The 19,179-nt window shown below is 40.2% G+C and overlaps 1 protein-coding gene across 3 annotated transcripts in view; it reads left to right on the top strand.

The window, feature by feature from the left end:
- MSRB3 (methionine sulfoxide reductase B3) overlaps positions 1-19,179 on the top strand; it is an 83,874-nt gene that overhangs the window by 45,876 nt on the left and 18,819 nt on the right. For all 3 annotated transcript variants that reach the window (XM_030480329.1, XM_030480327.1, XM_030480328.1), the window contains exon 5: positions 2,268-2,296. In XM_030480329.1, coding sequence (XP_030336189.1) covers positions 2,268-2,296 — 29 coding nt within the window. The remainder of the gene's footprint in view (positions 1-2,267; positions 2,297-19,179) is intronic.

The raw sequence follows: 19,179 nt of genomic DNA on the forward strand, positions 1-19,179 counted from the left end.
TGTTTTCTTTCATAGCTATTTCTGTGTTGCCAGACAAAGTTCTATTCATGTATCAGCCCGTATCAGTTTTCTGATTTGTGTCCAGTAATTTATGACTGTTTGGAGCTTTCGTACTCATTACAGTGCCCAGTGACCCTGGTGACCCTCCTCCCCATCTACTCACTGCAGTGTTGGCCTCTGGGCCAGCTTGACGCCGCAAGTTGCAGTGCGTATGTCCGTGTCAGGCCATGCAGGCTGAGAACCGGGGTCTTTGTCCAACTTAAACCAAGTATCTAGAATTTAAGCAGCAAGAAGTTGACTGTGCAGATAAACAGACACTGAGGGTAAGATTCATATGTTGTCTCTGGGCATGTAGGTAGTGAGGTGCTGCTGATACAGTGATGAGCATGAGAGAGTAGTCTAGGCAATCCTCTAGACTGCAGCTTGAGGAGAATATTGTAAATAAAATGCTGAGCTTTACCTGGAACTCAGTGGAATTCCTCCCAGTTACCAGCACACACTTTTGGCAAGATAGGGACTTTATCCTGCTGGGCATAAATGCCAAATGAAATACACTGCCAAACAGAAGCATGGGCTGCTGCCCTGGGCAGTTACTGGTAGTGGTATTTGTGAAGGCACATCAGCAGCACACTTTCTTTGTTCAGTGCTTTTGTTGGTACTTTATTAGTACTAATTAGGAACATAAGTTATGTTTTTTCCCTTCCATCTTTTCACCACTTGAGAGTTGTATTTAAGACATAAAGGACTGTGAGCACTGGGAGAAGGTGGAGAATGAGCAGGAAGGGAGCAGGGAGTTGTTTCCTTTCTGTTGGTTTATCTGTAACTAATAGTGTGAATGTGTTCATTTTTTAAACCATGATTGCTTTGATATTTGTTGGCTGTAGCATAGATCTTTGGTATGGAATTACAATGCCAATTATATAAAATATATGGAGTACATGTAAAATACATCTACACATACCTGCATGTACAAGCTTATAAGATAAAAGAAGAAAATAAACCCGCAATTAATTCTTGAGCTTCGGTCATTTATTTTTGAAAAAAGGACTGTAACTTCCCAAAAAACATCCCCTCCTTGATGCAGTGTAAAAGGATCCAACATTGTACTTCCTCCTTGGAATTTGTGGGGAAATGCATTTTGCTGCCAACGTAACATCCTTTAACAGGTCTCCTGCTGGTCAGAATTTGCATCCTGCTGTGACAGCCATGACCATGTGTGCAACTGATTGTTAGTGGGCGATATAAATCTGATTGGAACATGCCCGTTAATTGGTTTGAGAGCCCGATATAGACAATGCTGTCCTATAGCAGATTGTGTAGATAGGCCTAGTCATAGGGTTAATTCTGCATGACAGCACATCAGCAGCATCTTGAAAGTAATTACCCAACTTAAGTTTTCCCACAGTTGAATTGAGATCTTCAAAGGCTTCTACATTTACAAGTATTATTAACCTATATCTGAAACATGATGTTCCCACAAGGGCTAATTTTTTCTTCCTTTTATTAAATATACAGGTTATAGGGTTCATTTGCTAAGTGCTAAGCCCTTAGAAAAAAACACTACTTGTTAGAGAGAGAAAAATCTGCAGTGCACGACCAAAGCTAATGGTGCATAATGCACACATCATTGTCTTTTTGCAAAGACTTTAAAACAAGTTAAAATTTGGGTCTGGCTCCCTTCCTCTCTCCCTCTCTCCCACCCTCTGCTTTCCACTTTTAAGAAAATCAAACCACTTATTCCTATGTGCAGAGTGAGTAAATTGAAGACACACACAAACAAAACCCTCCCAGGATATTGTACAATTAAGTACAGATCATTGGATACAATACATATGACATTAATGAAACGGTATCTGCTTCAAAAATAGATTGGAAACATTCATGAATAAATTAAATCCTCTTAATGACTTTTCAAAAATGAAAATGAATGAAAACAATATTTATTTCATAGGAACAACTGTGTGCCATGATTCACAGCATACAGTTTAATCCTGGTTTAAATTTATATTCTATTTATTCTCTGTGTTCATTTTGTGATTTGTCTTTTAAAATATCTTCTTTTTAACTTGACACTGTAAAAAACCCCCAGATATTAAAGATAATAGTTACTATTTGGGTTCAAATGCCCATAAGTGCATTAAATATTAACATACAGAAGTAGACAGTCTTGTTAAAGATGATATTTGTGGGGGGGATCAGTCTGACAAATGGCTTTTATGGCATAAAGGAGTTCTTGTAACTTATGATCTTTTTATTTTCTTTTGCAGGTCAGAAACGAAGTTTGACTCCAACTCAGGTATGTTTAAATTTACAGTGTTTTGCTGAATGTACACTCTTCAGGTTAATCTCAAAAGAGTAGTTTATCAGTTCAAGTTCAGTTTAGTTTTAAACAAACTGGGGTAGGTCAGTCTTAAAAAGGATCTTCATTTCTCACCCTTTGGAAACAGCATTATTGCTGTGAAACATTCGCTTTCATTCCTTTCATTAGTTCCCGTCTCTTTACGTTTTCCCAAAAGATGATCAGGAAGATGTATCTTGCGAAAGGCTTTAATTGGTCCAGAAAAATTATAACACAAATAAATGATAGTACAGACTAAAGCAAATGGAGGATTGAAGTCAAGTTTAAGAATGATCACTGCTTTAAGAGAGAATGTTTTTCTTCCTGGTGGACAAAGACTTTTCATGGGAATTTGAAGTCAGTGCAGCCTATCTGTCAGGAAACAGATGATTTGTCATCAAATTTTCATGACAGATGCATGTACACAACGCATGCCAGAGCAGTCTGTAGAGCTCGCTTTAGGAGGTTTACCAAAAGGCAGCCTCTCTCAAGTTGTCTTTTTAAAGAATTGTAATGTGTTGTAGGGATTGGGAGGGAAGTGAAGGTCAGTCTAACAGGTTAATGTGTATCTAACAAGACAAAAACCACAGGACAGCAAACGGGGGGACAGTTGGGGAAAAACCAGAGATCCTAATACCAGACTGTTATTTATTCAGTTAACTATTCCTGGATGTTCCTTGAACTTAAACAATAGTAAATTAAGAATAGGCTGTTGTCCTGAAATGAGCTGAAATGTCCATTGCCTGAAAAAGTAATTCAAAATACCTTTTTTGTTAAGATGAAAAAGACTGGTTTAAGCAAAAAAAATGGTACTGTTATGGCAATTTTGGGTTTAGGCAGGTGTTAGCTTCTATATGGTTTGCTTAATGCAGTGATTATAATTGCTTATAATGATATGAATTTTACAATATATATTAATCAGAGTGTTCACGAAATAGCGTGTTTCCTTTTATCCCAGTTACAACATGATGTGGATTTGAAATGTGAGGTATTAAATTGCTTTTCCTTTCCACATTAGATTTTATCTTTGGAACTATATGGGAGTGAAATCTACAGCAGGAAGCATTTATGTAGCCAATTCCGACATCTTGTATACTTGAATCATCTTGCTTCTATTATGATTTTAGCCTGTGAGGTTGAGGTTACTTGCTTTAAATATTGCTTGAATGAACTCTGTGATAAGATTGCTTCTTGGATCTTGACGAAACAGTTTTACATGGGGGGTTTTACATTACTTCACACACTGTTTGCCATTACTTCACACACTGTTCGCCATTACCCCCTTTCTTTTAGTAAAGTCACCAAAACTGGAGTGTGGAGTGGTGTCAAACATCTCACTTTTCTGTTGAGCAGTAAATGCGCTCTGCAGTACTTCAGTTTGCTTGGTGGATTAAGCTACAGCCAGTTTTCTGACCTTCTTTTATGAGACAGCTCACCAGCTAGGTGCCCAGATCTGCGTGCTGCTCCCCTTGGCAGTGAGGGCAGGGGTACGGTATTTCTGAGGGAGCAGAGAGCAGGGATAGAGGTTTGACACTATCACAGCTATGGCAAACGCCTGCTCAGTAGGTGTCATAGGGCATCTGTGATGGGGCTCTGAAGGGCGAGCATGAGCTTTTAAATGTCTCCTCTTCACCTCTGTGAGCTCCACAGGCTTCCTTCTTTGAGCTTGGGTCCATATTCTGGGCACAGTTTGTCTCTTATTTCTCACACAGCCGCACTGGAAACTGGTTGCCCAAAGACCAGAGGACTAGAGTTGTTCTCCCTGCCCTGGTCTTCTGAAGACATTCCTTAGGCACTGTTCTTACAAGGCCAGACCGCTAGCCTTGTGAATGCCTAGTGCAATTTTGTCTCCCCAAAAGCACAGAGCGCACAGAGGTTGCGAAACGATTTGGAAGTAAAGACCATTTACAGGAGACCACACAAAAAATACATAAATGTAAATGAGCAGTAAAAGACCCTGAATCTTCCCTGTCTCCACTTTTTTGTTGCTGCACGTAAATATTTTCTGGATGCACACCAGAATTCTCTGTAGCAGGTGATTAATGTTATTTTGCTGAGTGTCAACATCAACAGGTACCTTGAAAGTCAAAGTACTTTGTATACCATTAAGGATACAGTACGGGAAGGTCTGAGGCTGAGGAATTTCTTAGATTTATTCCTCCTTTTTCTGCAGAGCCTCACTTGCATCTTCTGCTTGTGATCCCTTTTGCCTAAATCCCTGGGGAAGTCTCTGGTTGGAACAGTTTCAGGCTTTCCTGTCTTGGGACCCTGGCCACCCCCAAGGTGTTTCAAGGCTCCTCACCTGGTGACCCATTGTGGATTGCCAATGGGTGCAGCTGGCTAGGCCAGCTTGGGCTCCTGGTCAGGTACCATCCAAAATGAAACATCACTGCTTTTGTTTCCCCACCAAAGAGTTTGCCATCCCTTTCCAAAACCAACCAAGACCAGACCTCCTGCTGCCTCGCAGTGAACAGGAGGGAGCAGAGGGATGTGCTGGTGATGGCAGAGAGGCATCCTTGTAAAAAACTCTTTCTCTGAAATAGGGGGGTGCAGTGCCCTATGTAACACTGTGTTCTGCACAACACGGGCCTTTGAAGTGTGTAAATATAGTGTTGGTTTTAAAAGGGCTGCTGCCATTTGACACCAATGACTCTGTAGTTCTGCAAACTTTGGTTCCTTGGAGACACCTTAAGGTATTTTCATATCCGTCATTTCATTTTCACCCCAGACTGTGATTCCTGAGTAAACCAATGATCCTGCAAACTGGAACAAACATGCTTTGTTCTCCTTTATCTCACGCTACTCAAAACAGTTCTAGTGCTAAATGTAAGAATGAGGTAATTTTATTCTAGAATGAATAGTCTCTTCCAGGGAGCTGTTATACAACCTGTCGTGTGCTCTAAATGAACCCTAATGTTAATTCCAGTTAACCTGCAAGTCTCAATGTGCCCTTGTTAAGTATTTATCAATGCTTCTTGTACTTGTCTTCCCTAGAAATATTTGTGAAGAATTAGAAGAAGTCTTTCTGAAGCAAGTACAAAGGCAGGAATACAGCTTTAAAAGTGCCCAGTAGGCTCACTGTAAATGTAACCCTGAAAATGTTGTTCAACACTGAAATATTAGGCAAACATTGTCAAAAGATGATTAATTTGAACTTGAGCATTAACTTAAAAGAAGGCTGTAAAATTCCTATAGTGGTGATCGGGATTTATCATATAAATAGCTATAACATCTGTAGGGGACACACATTCTTCATATCATGACTAACAGTTCCATCTGAGAAACTTCTTTTTCTCTGCTGATTCTTCGTAAGTCTATAGCTGGCAGAATTTCAGTCTCAGAGACCATGGGGTTAGCTTCATGCTGTTAGAAGATCTTATGAAATGAAACAATTTTGCTTTCCTGTCATAATATGATGAATTTCAGTAGTACTGAAAATAGATTTTTTTTTTCCTAAAGAAGTACTTGAAAGCAAAAAAAGGTTGTAGGAATTTTGGTTTGGGTTTTTTTCCCCCCCTCAAAATTTGGTAGGGAACAAAGCAAGCCGCAAAAACCACAGCTGAAAGGATTTTGGTTTAATTATTAGTATTTTGGTAGTGTCTAAAATGCTTATTCTGCTAGGTGCTTGGTTAGCAAATTTTAGAATTTAAGAATGCAAGAATTATATTGGAATAATGAATTAATGAAAGATTTTTTTTTAAATTCAAATTTTGAGTAAAATATGTCTTCAGGATGCTGTTCCGTAACAGGAAGAATTTGTAGGTCTCAAAAGCTGTTGCTGAACACTGTTAATCCAGGAAGTCAGGGAGCGCAGTGCAGTGACAGCCAGGGAAGCACTGTGCTGCAGAAATGTGCGCTGGCAGAAGAGGGCCCAAGGGCGCACAGGGCCTTCAGCTGTGCCAGCTTCCTGCTTCTGTCAAAAAGAGAGGTGCATCTCCAACCACCCTTCTGTCTCCCTGCCTCTACACAGGTCAAATGAAATGGAGATCACCTATGTGATTTTATATCACTGTTTGTGTCAATACTTTGGAAACATTCCAATTAGTGCCAGGAATTAAGCTATAATAGCTGCCCATGCAGCTAGAGGCTGTCCTGAGGGGCAGCTACACATGAGCTTTTGATGGATCCCTGCTGCCCCAGCAGTCAAATACAAAGCAAGTCAAGGAGCCCCCGACAGTTCCTGGAATTTCCTTTGCCTGCCTTGTCTGGACTCACAGTGTCAGACAGAGACTCCACAGGCCATTTCTCCTCTCTGCGCATCTCTTTTTCCACCAGAATGAGTGCATCCCTATGTCTTCAGCACGGCACAATGCTGTGCTGTGCACCCCTCTATCCCCATCAAAGTTCCCATCCTTGCCTTTCTCACCTCTTGTATTTACTGGTATCATTCCCTTAATGTGGCCCCTACGATGTCTAACTTGCTAGGCCGCATGATTCAGCACAGGTGCTAGAAAACAGTCGAAGAAAATTGTAAGGTTGGAGGTGATCAGATGTTTTCCTCTCATAAATTCTTCCTGGCTACACTTCCAGATTTTCAGCAATAGACTTTCCAAACTCTCACTATCAGCCCTGATTTCCCCTAGCCTGTCATCAGTCCCATTGTACGAAAGTCATCAGTACAACTGCTAAGAACATAAGGAACTCTTCACCTGAGAGAGAAATGAAAACCAAAAGGCATCTTGAAAGTGAGCATCTCTTATGACCCTTGCTACTAGGGAAACCCAAAAGAAACTTAACTTTCCTGAAACATTAGATCTTGGAAGCAGCAGGGTACTCAGTAATATCATCCATTGATTGATTGGGTTGTAGATCTGAACACAGATTAACAAATGAATTCCTAAATTTTATTGATGTCAGCTTCTTCACTCCGTTTGTGGTAGAGTGGTTCTTAATTTCTGCTTAGCAAGTCAGAGGAGCAGGGAGCAGAAGAGACTCTTGGAGTTCAGAACAAAATCGTATTGACAAGTTCATCAGTCACTCTACAACCAGAGTATTTGATTAAAAACCATAAAAAGATTACTTGTAGAGTCCATAAGAGGGTAAAGTGGCAAAATTACCTGAGACACCGAAGAATGGGGATGCTCCAGAGCTTTTTGGATGAGGCAAACAACCTCTCCAGAGTCTCTTTCAACTATGAGGAATTATTCCCTTCCCTCTGGCCACCAGCAGTGCATGAATTTTGGAAAGAGTGCATGAGCTGGCACAGAGAGACAGCAACTACATGAACAGAACAGCAGCTCAAGTAAGATAATCATCTTACTTGTCGTTACCTGTTAGTGCTATTTTGTTTTTGGCATTAACAACTCTACAAGCAGATCATTAGGGATGCAGTGGCTGGAGAGCATGGTCTGTTATATTTGTTCAGCAGCAAGGTGAGCATTTAGATCCAGATGCAAGCTGAACCATCTGTTGAATGTTTTCAGGGTCATACTGCAATGTGGCTTGGAGTGCAGGTAGCTGGGACATCTCACTGGTACAGCCCAGTGAGCTACATGCTTGTAACAGCACTGATCTGCAGTAACTGGTCATTATCCTGCTCTTGTATCTCTTGTAAAGATGGCAAAAGTTGGTCAAATTATTTCAGCATATAGAACAAGGTTTTAATTTGTGGAGAGCTGATTAAAAATGTTTTAAGCATGCAGGCAGGCTTGCTCATCGAGGATTTTTAAAGAAGGCAGTTAGCTGCCAAAGGACTCCAGATGCGTAACTTTCCAGATTCTGGCTTTGCAGTTGCAGATGTCTTTTCCTCCCACTTTCTCTGTTCCTCTTGTTTGTATCTGAGCTGGGCTATTCCTTGCTGTCATTGACATGATCTTCTCAGTTGTCAGAGTATTTTAAGAGGAAGTCTGTTCACTTCCATAAGCTAGATCCATGAATCTACCAATGGAGGCCAGCAGCCTTGATCAGCCTGAGAACAGCCTTAAATCCTTCTGTGTGAATAATTTGTGTACCTGGTATTTTGCAGGGGGTTTGGGATAATATATTCCTCCCTCCAAGAACTCCTGTTTGTGTTCTTATTAATAGGGCAACTACTTAAAAGATGCTCTGCCCGCGTGAGCTAGCACACAAATTTACTGTCATCCTGTCAGCATGTGGCAAGAACTGTGTGTTAAAGGGCCTTGCTTGTGGAGCCAGGAATGTAGTATCTGCAAAGGCAAATGAAATTTTCTATTTCTGTCTTACACACACTTCGATAATCATTGCTGCTTCTTTCTTACCTGGCTCTGGGATCTTGCTGAGAAGGATTTTGCAGTGTGTTTAAATCGGTCCTGTAATGAAAATATTTAGATGTAGGTTTTCCATTTTATTATCATTAATGTAAGCAAATTCATCAGATGTATTTAGGAGAATTTTTTTACCCTTCTTTCTAAGCACCAGTGTTTTCTATTTTTTATTTCATTGTAAATAGCTAAAAAAGGCTAAAAAAGAAACAATTTGGCAAAGGTAGTCTGAGAAGACATGAATAATATATAAATCATGGGTTTATTACATGGAATTGGAAACTGTGCTACTCAGTTGAATTATAAAGTACATTGGCTGAGGATTTTTTATTCGTCATAAGTATAGCTGCTTCAGATAGTCTTGGTCTGGTGGGGAGTTAGTCTATTGTTAGTCAGCAAATTGTTGTTTCAAGTAAGCAACACTCAGCAGCGCAATATCTTTACTGTTCCAGAAGGCTGGATTTCTTAAATACAAAAATGTTGTGATTCTGCCTTAGACCTGTTATCATTGTGCAGTTTTTTACTTAGCAAGGCTGCCTAATTACTTTTCAAGAGCTACTTGCATTGTGGTCTTGTTCAGTGGACAAAGTAGATGATTTTTGGTGATACTCTTGAATTATCCTACACTTACAAACTTCATAAAGAGTGTTTCTATTCCTTTTAAATGAAAATTCACTCAGTCACATTAACCCTGTTACAGATTGTGATAATTAACTTTGCTATAGTCCCACTTAATTAGCCAAAAATGGAGTATGTGCAAGGGAAGCCACAAGAATGGACAAGCAGGGAGGTTTCTGGTCACAGCTGTGGCTCATTGAGATGGTTATATAGCTCAAACGCAACTTATCCTCACCATGTACAGCTCAAGTCAGTTGTATTGTTTCATTGCTTTATTAGTTCTCTATTCATTTAAACCATGAAATAGGGAGGGAAAAATTGCCTGTCGGCTTTGTAATTTGACAGCTGAACTATAATTCATCTGTTAGTGGAGTGTTACAGCGTTGTGTATCATGTACGTACTTCTGCAGAGGTTTTGAAGAATGGCAACCCAGGATACAGTTCAGCTCACTGCGTGGTGCCAGGAAACAGGAATTCTGTAGTATACAAGAATACTTCACATCTATACTATCTTCTGGTGCAGAAGCTACCATCATACCTGTGGGTGCATATAGGTAGCTAGGCAGGTTTGGACGTAATTTGGATGACTGCTTCATGTTTTAAATCTGTATGGGCATCTCCTGATTTTGTACCCTGTTCCAGCATGTCTGGGAGCTCTGTGACCTTGGGCAAAGTGCTTTTTCCTTGTGCCGTTTTTCTCCTGCCCATTGTCTGTCTAGTTTGTTTGCACTGCAGGGCTTTTCAGGGAAAGAGTAGTCTCTTGCTGTTGAGCATGTCCAAGACCTAGTGCAGTGGAAACTCTTTCTCAGTTGAAATCACCTCTGAGGTCCACCATAAATCAAATCATGGGTGGCCTTTACAAAGCGTGTCATTTTAGACTGAGCAAATGAAGTTCTGTTAGAAAGAGTCTCTGGAAAGCAATATAAAAGGCAGCATGGTAAATGTATTCAGTTGAATTAGAGTTTTTCACTCTGCCTACACAGTCACCTGTACCACAAAATTTGTGTCAAGGGAATCTCAGTTCTGTGCAGAAGAAATACAATTCTTGCAAATGGCTTCCCAGCTCCAGAATCTCTCACCTAATTGAACAGCGTGATTCCTGCAGCTGAATGCATGACCACAGCTATAGATTAAGGCCTGAATTTGTTTGTTAAAGTCCAGTATGTAAGAATAGTGGAGTTTAAATGACATTAAATATGATCTGAGGGCTTAGGAATATAGGACAGAAAATACTTACAGAATATAAAACTTCCAAAAGCTCTTGAAGACTAATATTCCTATCAGTGATATGGCTCTAAGAAAGCAGGTTTTTACCTGTTTATCACAGGATCATTCACCCATGCGTTAATTTCTGAAAAAAACCCAAAACCCCAAACCACCAAACCCAAAACCCAAAACCCAGCCTACTTGCGTTTGCAAATGTGAATGATACTTAACACAGTGGGGCCTGGAGGATATTAAATGTTCTGGTCAATGCCAGTTCATGAAATCAGTTTGAATCTTACAAGATTCTGACCAGTCTGATCTCTTCTGCAGGCCATGAGAATTGAAGGTGCTCCACGCTTGTTGCGGATCAGTTCTATGGTGTTTTCTGTTATGGTGAAAATAATACCAATTTTGAAGGGAAAAGGAGGTGAAATCAGAAAGACAGTGCCCTGTGAATACTGAAACAATCCTGATGAGATATGTGTTAATATATACTCTATCTGGTACAATGTAATGCGTTCTCAAGACAAATTGTTTTTCCCTTCTTAAAAAGCAGTCTCTCTTTAAGCTCTATCTCCCTGCCAATATGCCTGCCAATTTCCACCCTTCAGGAAAGTTTACAAAAAGATCTTAAGTACTTGCTCTTTTTTCTGGTGACAATTTTTCAACTTTGATTTAGCAGGAGGCCAAGCAGCTGAGGAGGTTGTGTTGGGGCCTTTCTTGATTTAGGCAGTGACTAATACTGTGCCGGGAAGTAAAATTCTGACTCAGTAGTTCTAGAGCCGCCTTTGAGTGGACCACTGCATCAAATGTTCTAAGAAAAGGCATCCCTTGTTCCTTGTAGCTCTTTTTATTCTGCCTCTTCGAGAACAGACAAGGTGAAAGGAGGAGAGAGCGGAGTGCAAGGTGGCAAGATTAGTGGCTTCTGTGAGATACTAAAATCCAGTTCCTACTTCCTACTTCCTACTTCCAGTTCCTACTTGGCTTCTTGTGGAGGAGGGACATGTGGTGCTCTACTGAATCAGAGAAAGATGAGGAAAAATGGGTGTCTTCTTAGCTGACGAGTGTTGCCATTTTTTCATCCACAGAGTCTAGCAACTGCTTCGTTGTTGCCTTTCCAGTTTCACACTAAAACCAAATGAAACCTAAGCTAAGCTAAGCTAACCTAACCTAACCTAACTTAACCCAACTCCCTATTTTTGGCTGAGGGAGAACAACTGCTTAGGATGCTTTCCTTCAGCTGCCCTGGCTCTCCCTTACTGCTGTGAGAGGAGTCCACAGCTTCAATGAGGACAGCAACAACTTAAGACAGCAGTAGCATCATTTCAGTTTTGACAATCTGGAGGTGCTTGGCACTGCTGTGACTCGTTTGACTTCTATAGTTTATCTATGGGACAGTCTGCAGCCAAACACCAGGCATAGAGGACCACTGAGGTGGTTTTTTGCCTGTGTGCCTTGATGAATTTAACAGGAGAGGATGGTTATGGTCAACATGTCCACTCTTTTTCTCATTATCTTCTCACTATAATAAAGTGTATTTTCCTGGTCTAGTTTTGGGCAGTGTCTCATTAAGCACAGCATCTTCTGTGGCTGAGTGCATGTTGTCTAAAATTGCACCTCTTCTGTTTGGATTAGCACAGTTTTAAGTGAATTTGAATAAGAAAGAAGTGCAATCTGCTTTTGTTTCTTCCCTCTGGATTTCTCAAAGAGAAAAAAACCAACCTTAACATCTTTCTTCTACAAGGTGATGAGAATGATATCATACAGTATTAGTTGAAACTGGAGGAAATCTGCTATTTGAAAACAATTATGTTTCATGCCATTAGACTGTACAAACTAGCCAAGTGATAATTATTAATGACAGAAGATTCAATAAAGATTAAAATATTTCATGTTTTTCTTTCATTGATGTAGTGCTGCAAATTTATGACCAGTAAGTAAGCATATGAAAGATCTGTCAGCTTTTACTGTTTCACATCTTATCAAAACTGATTTCAGGTTTTGTACTACTAGAAGTAAAGGGGAAAATGCAAGCTGTTTTTAATCGAAGTGGAATGTTAAGTGATCACCATCAAAATCTTTATAGTGTTGATCTGAGTATGAAGCAAAGAACATTAATTTGTCTTTTGTTGACTTAATTTAGTGGCAACCACAGCCTTTAAGATGTAATGGTAGACAAGTTTGTGTCATACCACTGCAACTGCCACTGTACATGTGAACACGCATCTGCTTAGGATTAAGTCCTAAGTCAAAACACCAATGAGGTCTAATGCTACCAGTTTAAGTCAGACACAATTTGCACTGAGTTTTATGTGAGTAAGGACAGCACAACCAGGTCTTAAGCCAGACAACAGTGAATTGAGTTACAAGGGCTGAAAGTATTTCTGCAAGGAAAAAATTGCATCCCTATGTGATCTGATCAGGTGCCTGCTAGTATGGCACTCAGAATGGCAAGGCAACTTGACTGTATCTGGGTGGGAGTGAGGACATAGACTCTCATCTGAATGCCCTTGGCCTTAAGGTGATGTGATATTCCTTCATCTGATCAAGAAGGGGACTCTGCCCATGCCTCCCTCCTCACCATCCTTCCCACAGCGAAGGGGGTTATTTGGAATCTTCAGAAGCTGAAACTCGAGAGATTTTCACTGGCACTTTGCCTCTGAGAATGTTTTTACTTATCCACAAATGATTGAGCATTAATTAGTTTCTCATCATTTGTATGAGCAGTAACAGTACATTTATTTCGTTCCTCTGCCAATAGTTCTTGCATATTTTTTGACATTTCATAAACTGTATTGTTGAGTGCCAGGCTTAAACTTTGCACAGATGGAGGTGGACAGTAACAGAGGATTAAAATGCCTAAATAATCAAATGTATTACAGCCTGCAGTTCTGCTTTAGTATTTGGATAGGAGTGTGTTACTTCATATTAAAAAACATAAAGGTGCTCTGTTAAAGAAGCTGAAAGAATAAGCCAGAGTGTTCTTCAAATTCATAAAGATTAATAAATGAAGGGCATTCAGTGTCATCTTCAGGGCAACGTAAAGAATAACATAATCTGAGTTATGCAGACATTCTGCCTTTAATTCAGGCTGTATTTACAGAAACTTCCCACCCATATCTCATTAGTTCAACATCATGGTTTATTTGTGCAAGTCTGTTTTAAAATTAATGAATGATGGGGAATTAGAGAGTTACGGCAGTGATAGCAGGTATTTAAAGAACACTGAAAGCAAGAGTGAAGAATGCTGCGCTCTCAGGAAACTAACTGATACTTACTGAAGCCCATGCAAATATTTGAATAATCTAATAAAGATCAATGAAGAATAAAAGTAAAAAAATAGTCTCACGGGATGGCCATAGGAAACTAGATTGTTAAACACAGGGACAGCAGAAAGATAGACTAGTACAAAACTGCAAATAAAATTACTGTTTGCCCTGTTCACCCAATTTACATATTTGGATGGATGTATAGCCTTTGTTATAATGAAAGAGGTAAAATGTTCAAACAGAGGAAGCTAAAGTTAGTCCCAGAGGCTGGGGTAGCCAGAAAAATAGGATTTTTTTATTTGGGGACCAAACCTGTATGTGGAAATAAGGCTGGGGACTTGTGTGTCCAGGAAAGTTTGCTTTAGGTTGGTTTCTTCTATGTATTGAACTGGGGCAGGATTTATACCCCTCATTTTTTAACATAAATTGATATTGGAAAGAAAACATTTCAAACAAAGGCTTGAACTGTATGCTTGCAAAATGACAGGTGAAAAAAACAGCTGATCTACTTGAATTTTGACCAATTTTTCCAGTAAAAATTTTTTACAAACTGTAAGAAATTTTCAGGAAGTTTGCTAGACCCCGAGAGATGGTGGTTTAAGGCAGTTGTTTTATTTACAAAGAAACTAAACCCAAATTCCCAAACCTGCCATCCACTCAAAACTCAGGCCCTGTTTAATTGGATGCTTAATTACTGGCACCCACAGGTTGGTTCCTAGATTGCACAATCAGCCGGCTGTGACAGCCTTTCTTCTCGGTGCTGCCCCGCTACAATGCAGCTGCACCCCTCTGTGACCCCTGGGAATGCCAACAATAGAGATGATCAGTCATCACATACGCAGCTCTCCAAGGGGTGATCGCTTTGTTTCAGGTCTTTCTAGAAAATGATTCAGAGTTCTGCAAGTATTTTAGGCTTAACATTTCTTAGGGTGTAGATTAAAAGCTGTGTTATTCAGAGTAACAGTGTGAAACAAATGTTACACCTAGCAATGCTGAACACTGAAGTATAGAGGTTGAACATGGAAAGTACTGCTATTGAGGCTGCTTTGAATACAACAAAGTAGGAGTTCTTCTTCCTCCCCACTCCACATCCCCCCTCAAAAATACACCAAATCAATGGGATGGTGCCTTGTGAAAATGAAACACTATCATGTTTCATATCAGAATGTACAACCATTTTAATTGGGCTGAAGGTGAGGCTCTGAAGCTGATGTTCAGATATGGCCTGTACTGCAAATTCGTGGGTCATTAAGCTGCCTGCACGGGGGGGAAGTATGTTTTTAAGGTTCATTTTGGAATGTGGGTCAGAGGTCCTCTAGTTCTTGCTCTAAAGCCAGAAGCTGCAAGGCTTGTTTGGGTTTTCTGTGAGATGGTTTATGGACTGTTGCTTGTGGCATGGGAACCAAGTCATTTTTCAGAAACTGATTGTGCTGTTGGCTCCGTTCTTTTCCTGCGGAGATTTGGACTGTATTTTACCTCTGTAGTTGTTTTATAGGAAGGAATCCTACTGAGAACACCTGGAGTGATACAATTACAGCATGCGCATTTAAAACCATGGCTATGCCTCAGGTTCCTGGGGAGCTGGGAAGAAGTCAGGGAGTGCACCATGTTCTTTTGGGCTGACTGCAAACCATTCAGGGTACTAGAGGCCATTTAAATTTCAGTGATGGTTTGAGCTTTGAACAGCCCCTTTCAGGCAACCAAAAGCAAACCTTTTCTGGTAAGGCTAAAAGCACTCCACAGCCAGAACATGTGTTAATTTGGTTGCTATCTGATGAACATGTGAAGGGTGGAGAGGGAAAACCCAGCAACCTCTGGCATTCCAGTCCTTCCCCATCCCTGCGACTTCCATTGTTGCAATGCTGCTAAATCCGCTTTGCCCGCTCAGAACTTAAGTAAATAGACATTGTGGGGAGTTATGCAGCATTTAAAAAAACGTCTGAGTTTGTTGAATAGGGTTGGATCACTACTGGGGTAGCTTGGTGTCAAAGGTTGGATTTTGTTATATCCAAGATAGGGTTGGGAAGTGACATACTTTAGTTTTTCCTCCTGAGTGATCTGTTGTAAGTGCTCACAGCATGCTTAGAGAATGAAAAGCACAGTATGTTTCAGATCCTTTGCTGGAGAGTGCATCTTCTGCTACCTGGTCTCTGAGAAAAGATTTAGCCCAGATAATAACCCAGGTAACTTATTTTAAGCTCTAAATTTGCATACTTTGCCTTTTGTAATGTTGAGACAGAGGGGATCTTTGGAACAGAGGGATTACAGGCTTATTTGAATTATAAAGGCACTGACCTCAAGCAGCCTTTTAGTCAAATCTGTTGTTCTTGTGGTCAGTTTATAATTGTGTTTCTGTGATATTAGTGCAAAGATGTAAAATCAGTGCTGAGTTTAGAGGTTATCTTATTCTAACAGTAGAGTTTCCATCAATCAGGGATATCACAGTAAGTCATTCTTACACCTCTTGCCCTGTATTTTCACCTTGTACCTCATGTTGCCTTGAGTGGTTGTTGAACCCCTCAGTTGACCAACTCAGCTTGCTAGATCAGAAAAAAAGCTGAGTAATTTTGTGCTGGTTTAGTGAATTGAACTTTCTCCCCACGAATGGATAAGCACCAGAGTGGGTGAATGGTGAGGAAGCAGCAGGACCAAGACAACTGAGTGGGGGCAAAAGAAAGGCAGAAAGCTGATGGATTGCTTCAGCCGTGGTATGACACTTTCCCCTAAGCCTGCCTTGCTGGAGCTTTTCCACTTTGCATACAAAATATTAGAAGTTGGTTAGAACAGAAGCCTCCCATATATCTCCTGTGGGACCTCCTGACCGGCAGGTTACTGGCTGTTCTGGGTTGAGTGGGTCTTTGGCAAAAAGGAGACATCCCTATGAAAACGTTTGCTTCCAGCAAGTAAGCACTTCATGTTTCTTTTATTCAAAAACCTGTCTTTATGGACGATTTCCTACTGAGCCCTTGTCAAGATTTTGTATTTTCCCTTCTCTAGTGAAAGTCTCTGTAAGACTTTCCTTTTAGAATGAACCACAAACTTGTCTTTCAAACCTAAACAAAACCTCTGTACAAGCTATTCTTGCTTACTGTCAGTTGGTGTAGACTATGTTTCTGCTGGCTAACTTCTGTTTTGTTAACAGTTCTTTTTCCAGTCAAGCCTGACCTACCTCTATCTCCCCACTTGCTTCATCCCAGGGCTGTCTTGGCAGAAGTTTTGGCAGTAAGGAACCAAATAAGCAATTGTGTATGAGGTGTGAAGCGACTCTGCTTCAGTAAGTTCAGAATACCTTGCAAACTCATTCGGCAGTATTTATGCAAGGTTTCAGCAGAGTTTACTTTTGAAGTAAATATTAAAGTGAAATGAGGTAGTACAGCGCTGTCTTTGAATGCAGAGCATTATTTTACACCTCGTTAGGTCTATTTTTCCTACTAGTACAGCAGTGGCAATTGGACAAGTGAAAGACTGATGGGATGAACAAAAGTAGTGTTCCTTTCCTGAGCATGCCAAATCCGTTCTGTAAATGTGGCATTAAAAAAAAAGACCCCAAACCACATGGCAGAAGTCAGGCCTCCCAAGGAAAACCTGCGCTACAGTGCTTTGCACAAGCTCATGCACCTCTTTATTTAATGTTTCAGACCCTCCTTCCCCTTGACATTAGAAGGATCATTTGTCTGTGTGCAGCTAATTTGCTGTTTTACTTAGAAGAGTTCTTCAAGGAAACATGCAAAATAGCGTGATTGTGGTTAGGGCTTTTTTCTGCTTTTGAAAATTTGAAGGTTTTATAAATGTTGAAAACAACTTGGTCCTGTTACTTAGCAAGGCCTTTATTAATCTCTCTTAAGCAGCAACTGTTACGCTTGTTCTGGGCCCTGCTGGTCCCAGCACAAGCTTATGCTGCAACAGTTATCATGAAAGAACTGTCCTGAGCATGTGTCTGACATGCCCTGTGGGAATAAATGGTGTAGGGGAAGAAACCTGTCCTTGGTCACAGCTCCACTCAAGCCACTGACCGCTTGTCCAGAGATTTAAGAGTATTACAATAACTGATAGTAGCAAGATTCGTGGTTTTTTAGGGGTATCATATAGTGATTGGTTCAAGTGATCTCTCCCATCTTTACCTGCATCATGTCTCTGGCATTAGCTAAGTGTGAGTAAACCAGCACAAGAAAGGAGCCATGAAATGTGAGCTGTTCCGCACAAAAACACGCATAGCCTTCACAGGTGCATCAACACTGTTGTAGGTTTAGTGATGCTCTATTTTGACCCAATAATGACAATGCTATGGCTTTTGAATACCCTTCTTTTTTTTTCCTGTAGAAGCAGCTTTGCAGTGCTGCCCCTTCATACCCAGTTTTTCTTGCCTGCAAGAATAAGATTTAGCTGCTGATACAGGATTCTAAAAGGGTTGGGGGTAATGGAGTGAATTAAACATTCCTCTCCCAGCTGCTGCTGTTCACAACACTTTTGACAGTTAAAATACATCACACATTCTCTTGTCTGTTTAATATAAACAATTAGTATTTTAAGTGGAGTCCAGAATCAACCCCAAATAGGAGGATCCAGACAGGCAGTTCAGATAGGAAACTAAGCAGTGTCCTAAATTTATATAAAAGTAATTTGCAATCAGTTCAGCCTGTGTTTAACGCAGCACATCAGATCGTGGAAGCTGAGAAACCAGTTGCTTGCCTTCTGGGGATGAAGGCTTCATTTTTTCATCTCAAAATTATTTTAGCACAAGTTTTTAACTGAAATTTTTAGAGTGAAATATACAATGAAGGGGAAAATAAAAATTAGAATAAAATATTTCTGGTTTTATATAATGAAACAGTTAACTGAAGACTAGTTTTGGGAAGCTTGTTTAAAGAGAATTTTCCTTTTTCTGTTTTTCCATTCTGGAATGAAGATATTTGAAATCACAAAACTCATTGAAACAAAAAATTCTGGCTTCCCTGTAGGTTTACTTCCTTCAAGCTGAAGTAACCCTGAAGTAACAGAAGGGCTTTAATGCAAACTTAATTTTAGTATAGAAGCAACATTGTGAGAATAATAGTTTTAGGAATTTTAACATGATCTCTGCAAAGGGTAATTTGCTAAAATTTATTTCCTAAATGAGAGCATTTTTGATAAAAAGGTTATAAAGTGAAAAAGCTTTTCACTCCCTACAAAAGGCATCCAGGATGCAATATCATACATATGTAAAACCTTTCTTTTTTGAGTCTAGACAATGCATAGCTCCGTAACAGAGAGGAGGTAACATTCTGTAGGTTATTGCTTCACACACGTGATCTCGACATTCTCTGTACCTAAAGTCAAGGCCCTTGTGGGCTTGAGGATCTCTCTGGAAACCTCTTCGACAACTTTCCTGTGTCTAAAGCTAAGCATGCACCTCAATGTGAAGCTGGACCAGGACTAGCTATCATTTAGGATTGATCTTTCTAGCTACTAGCTAAATTTTAGGTTATAAACTTTGAATCAATGACTTTCCCTGTATTCCTCTGCAATGGTTAGTGGCTTGATTGCACTC

The sequence above is a fragment of the Strigops habroptila genome, chromosome 3 (genome assembly GCF_004027225.2).
Source record: "Strigops habroptila isolate Jane chromosome 3, bStrHab1.2.pri, whole genome shotgun sequence".
Classification (NCBI taxonomy): Eukaryota; Metazoa; Chordata; class Aves; order Psittaciformes; family Psittacidae; genus Strigops; species Strigops habroptila.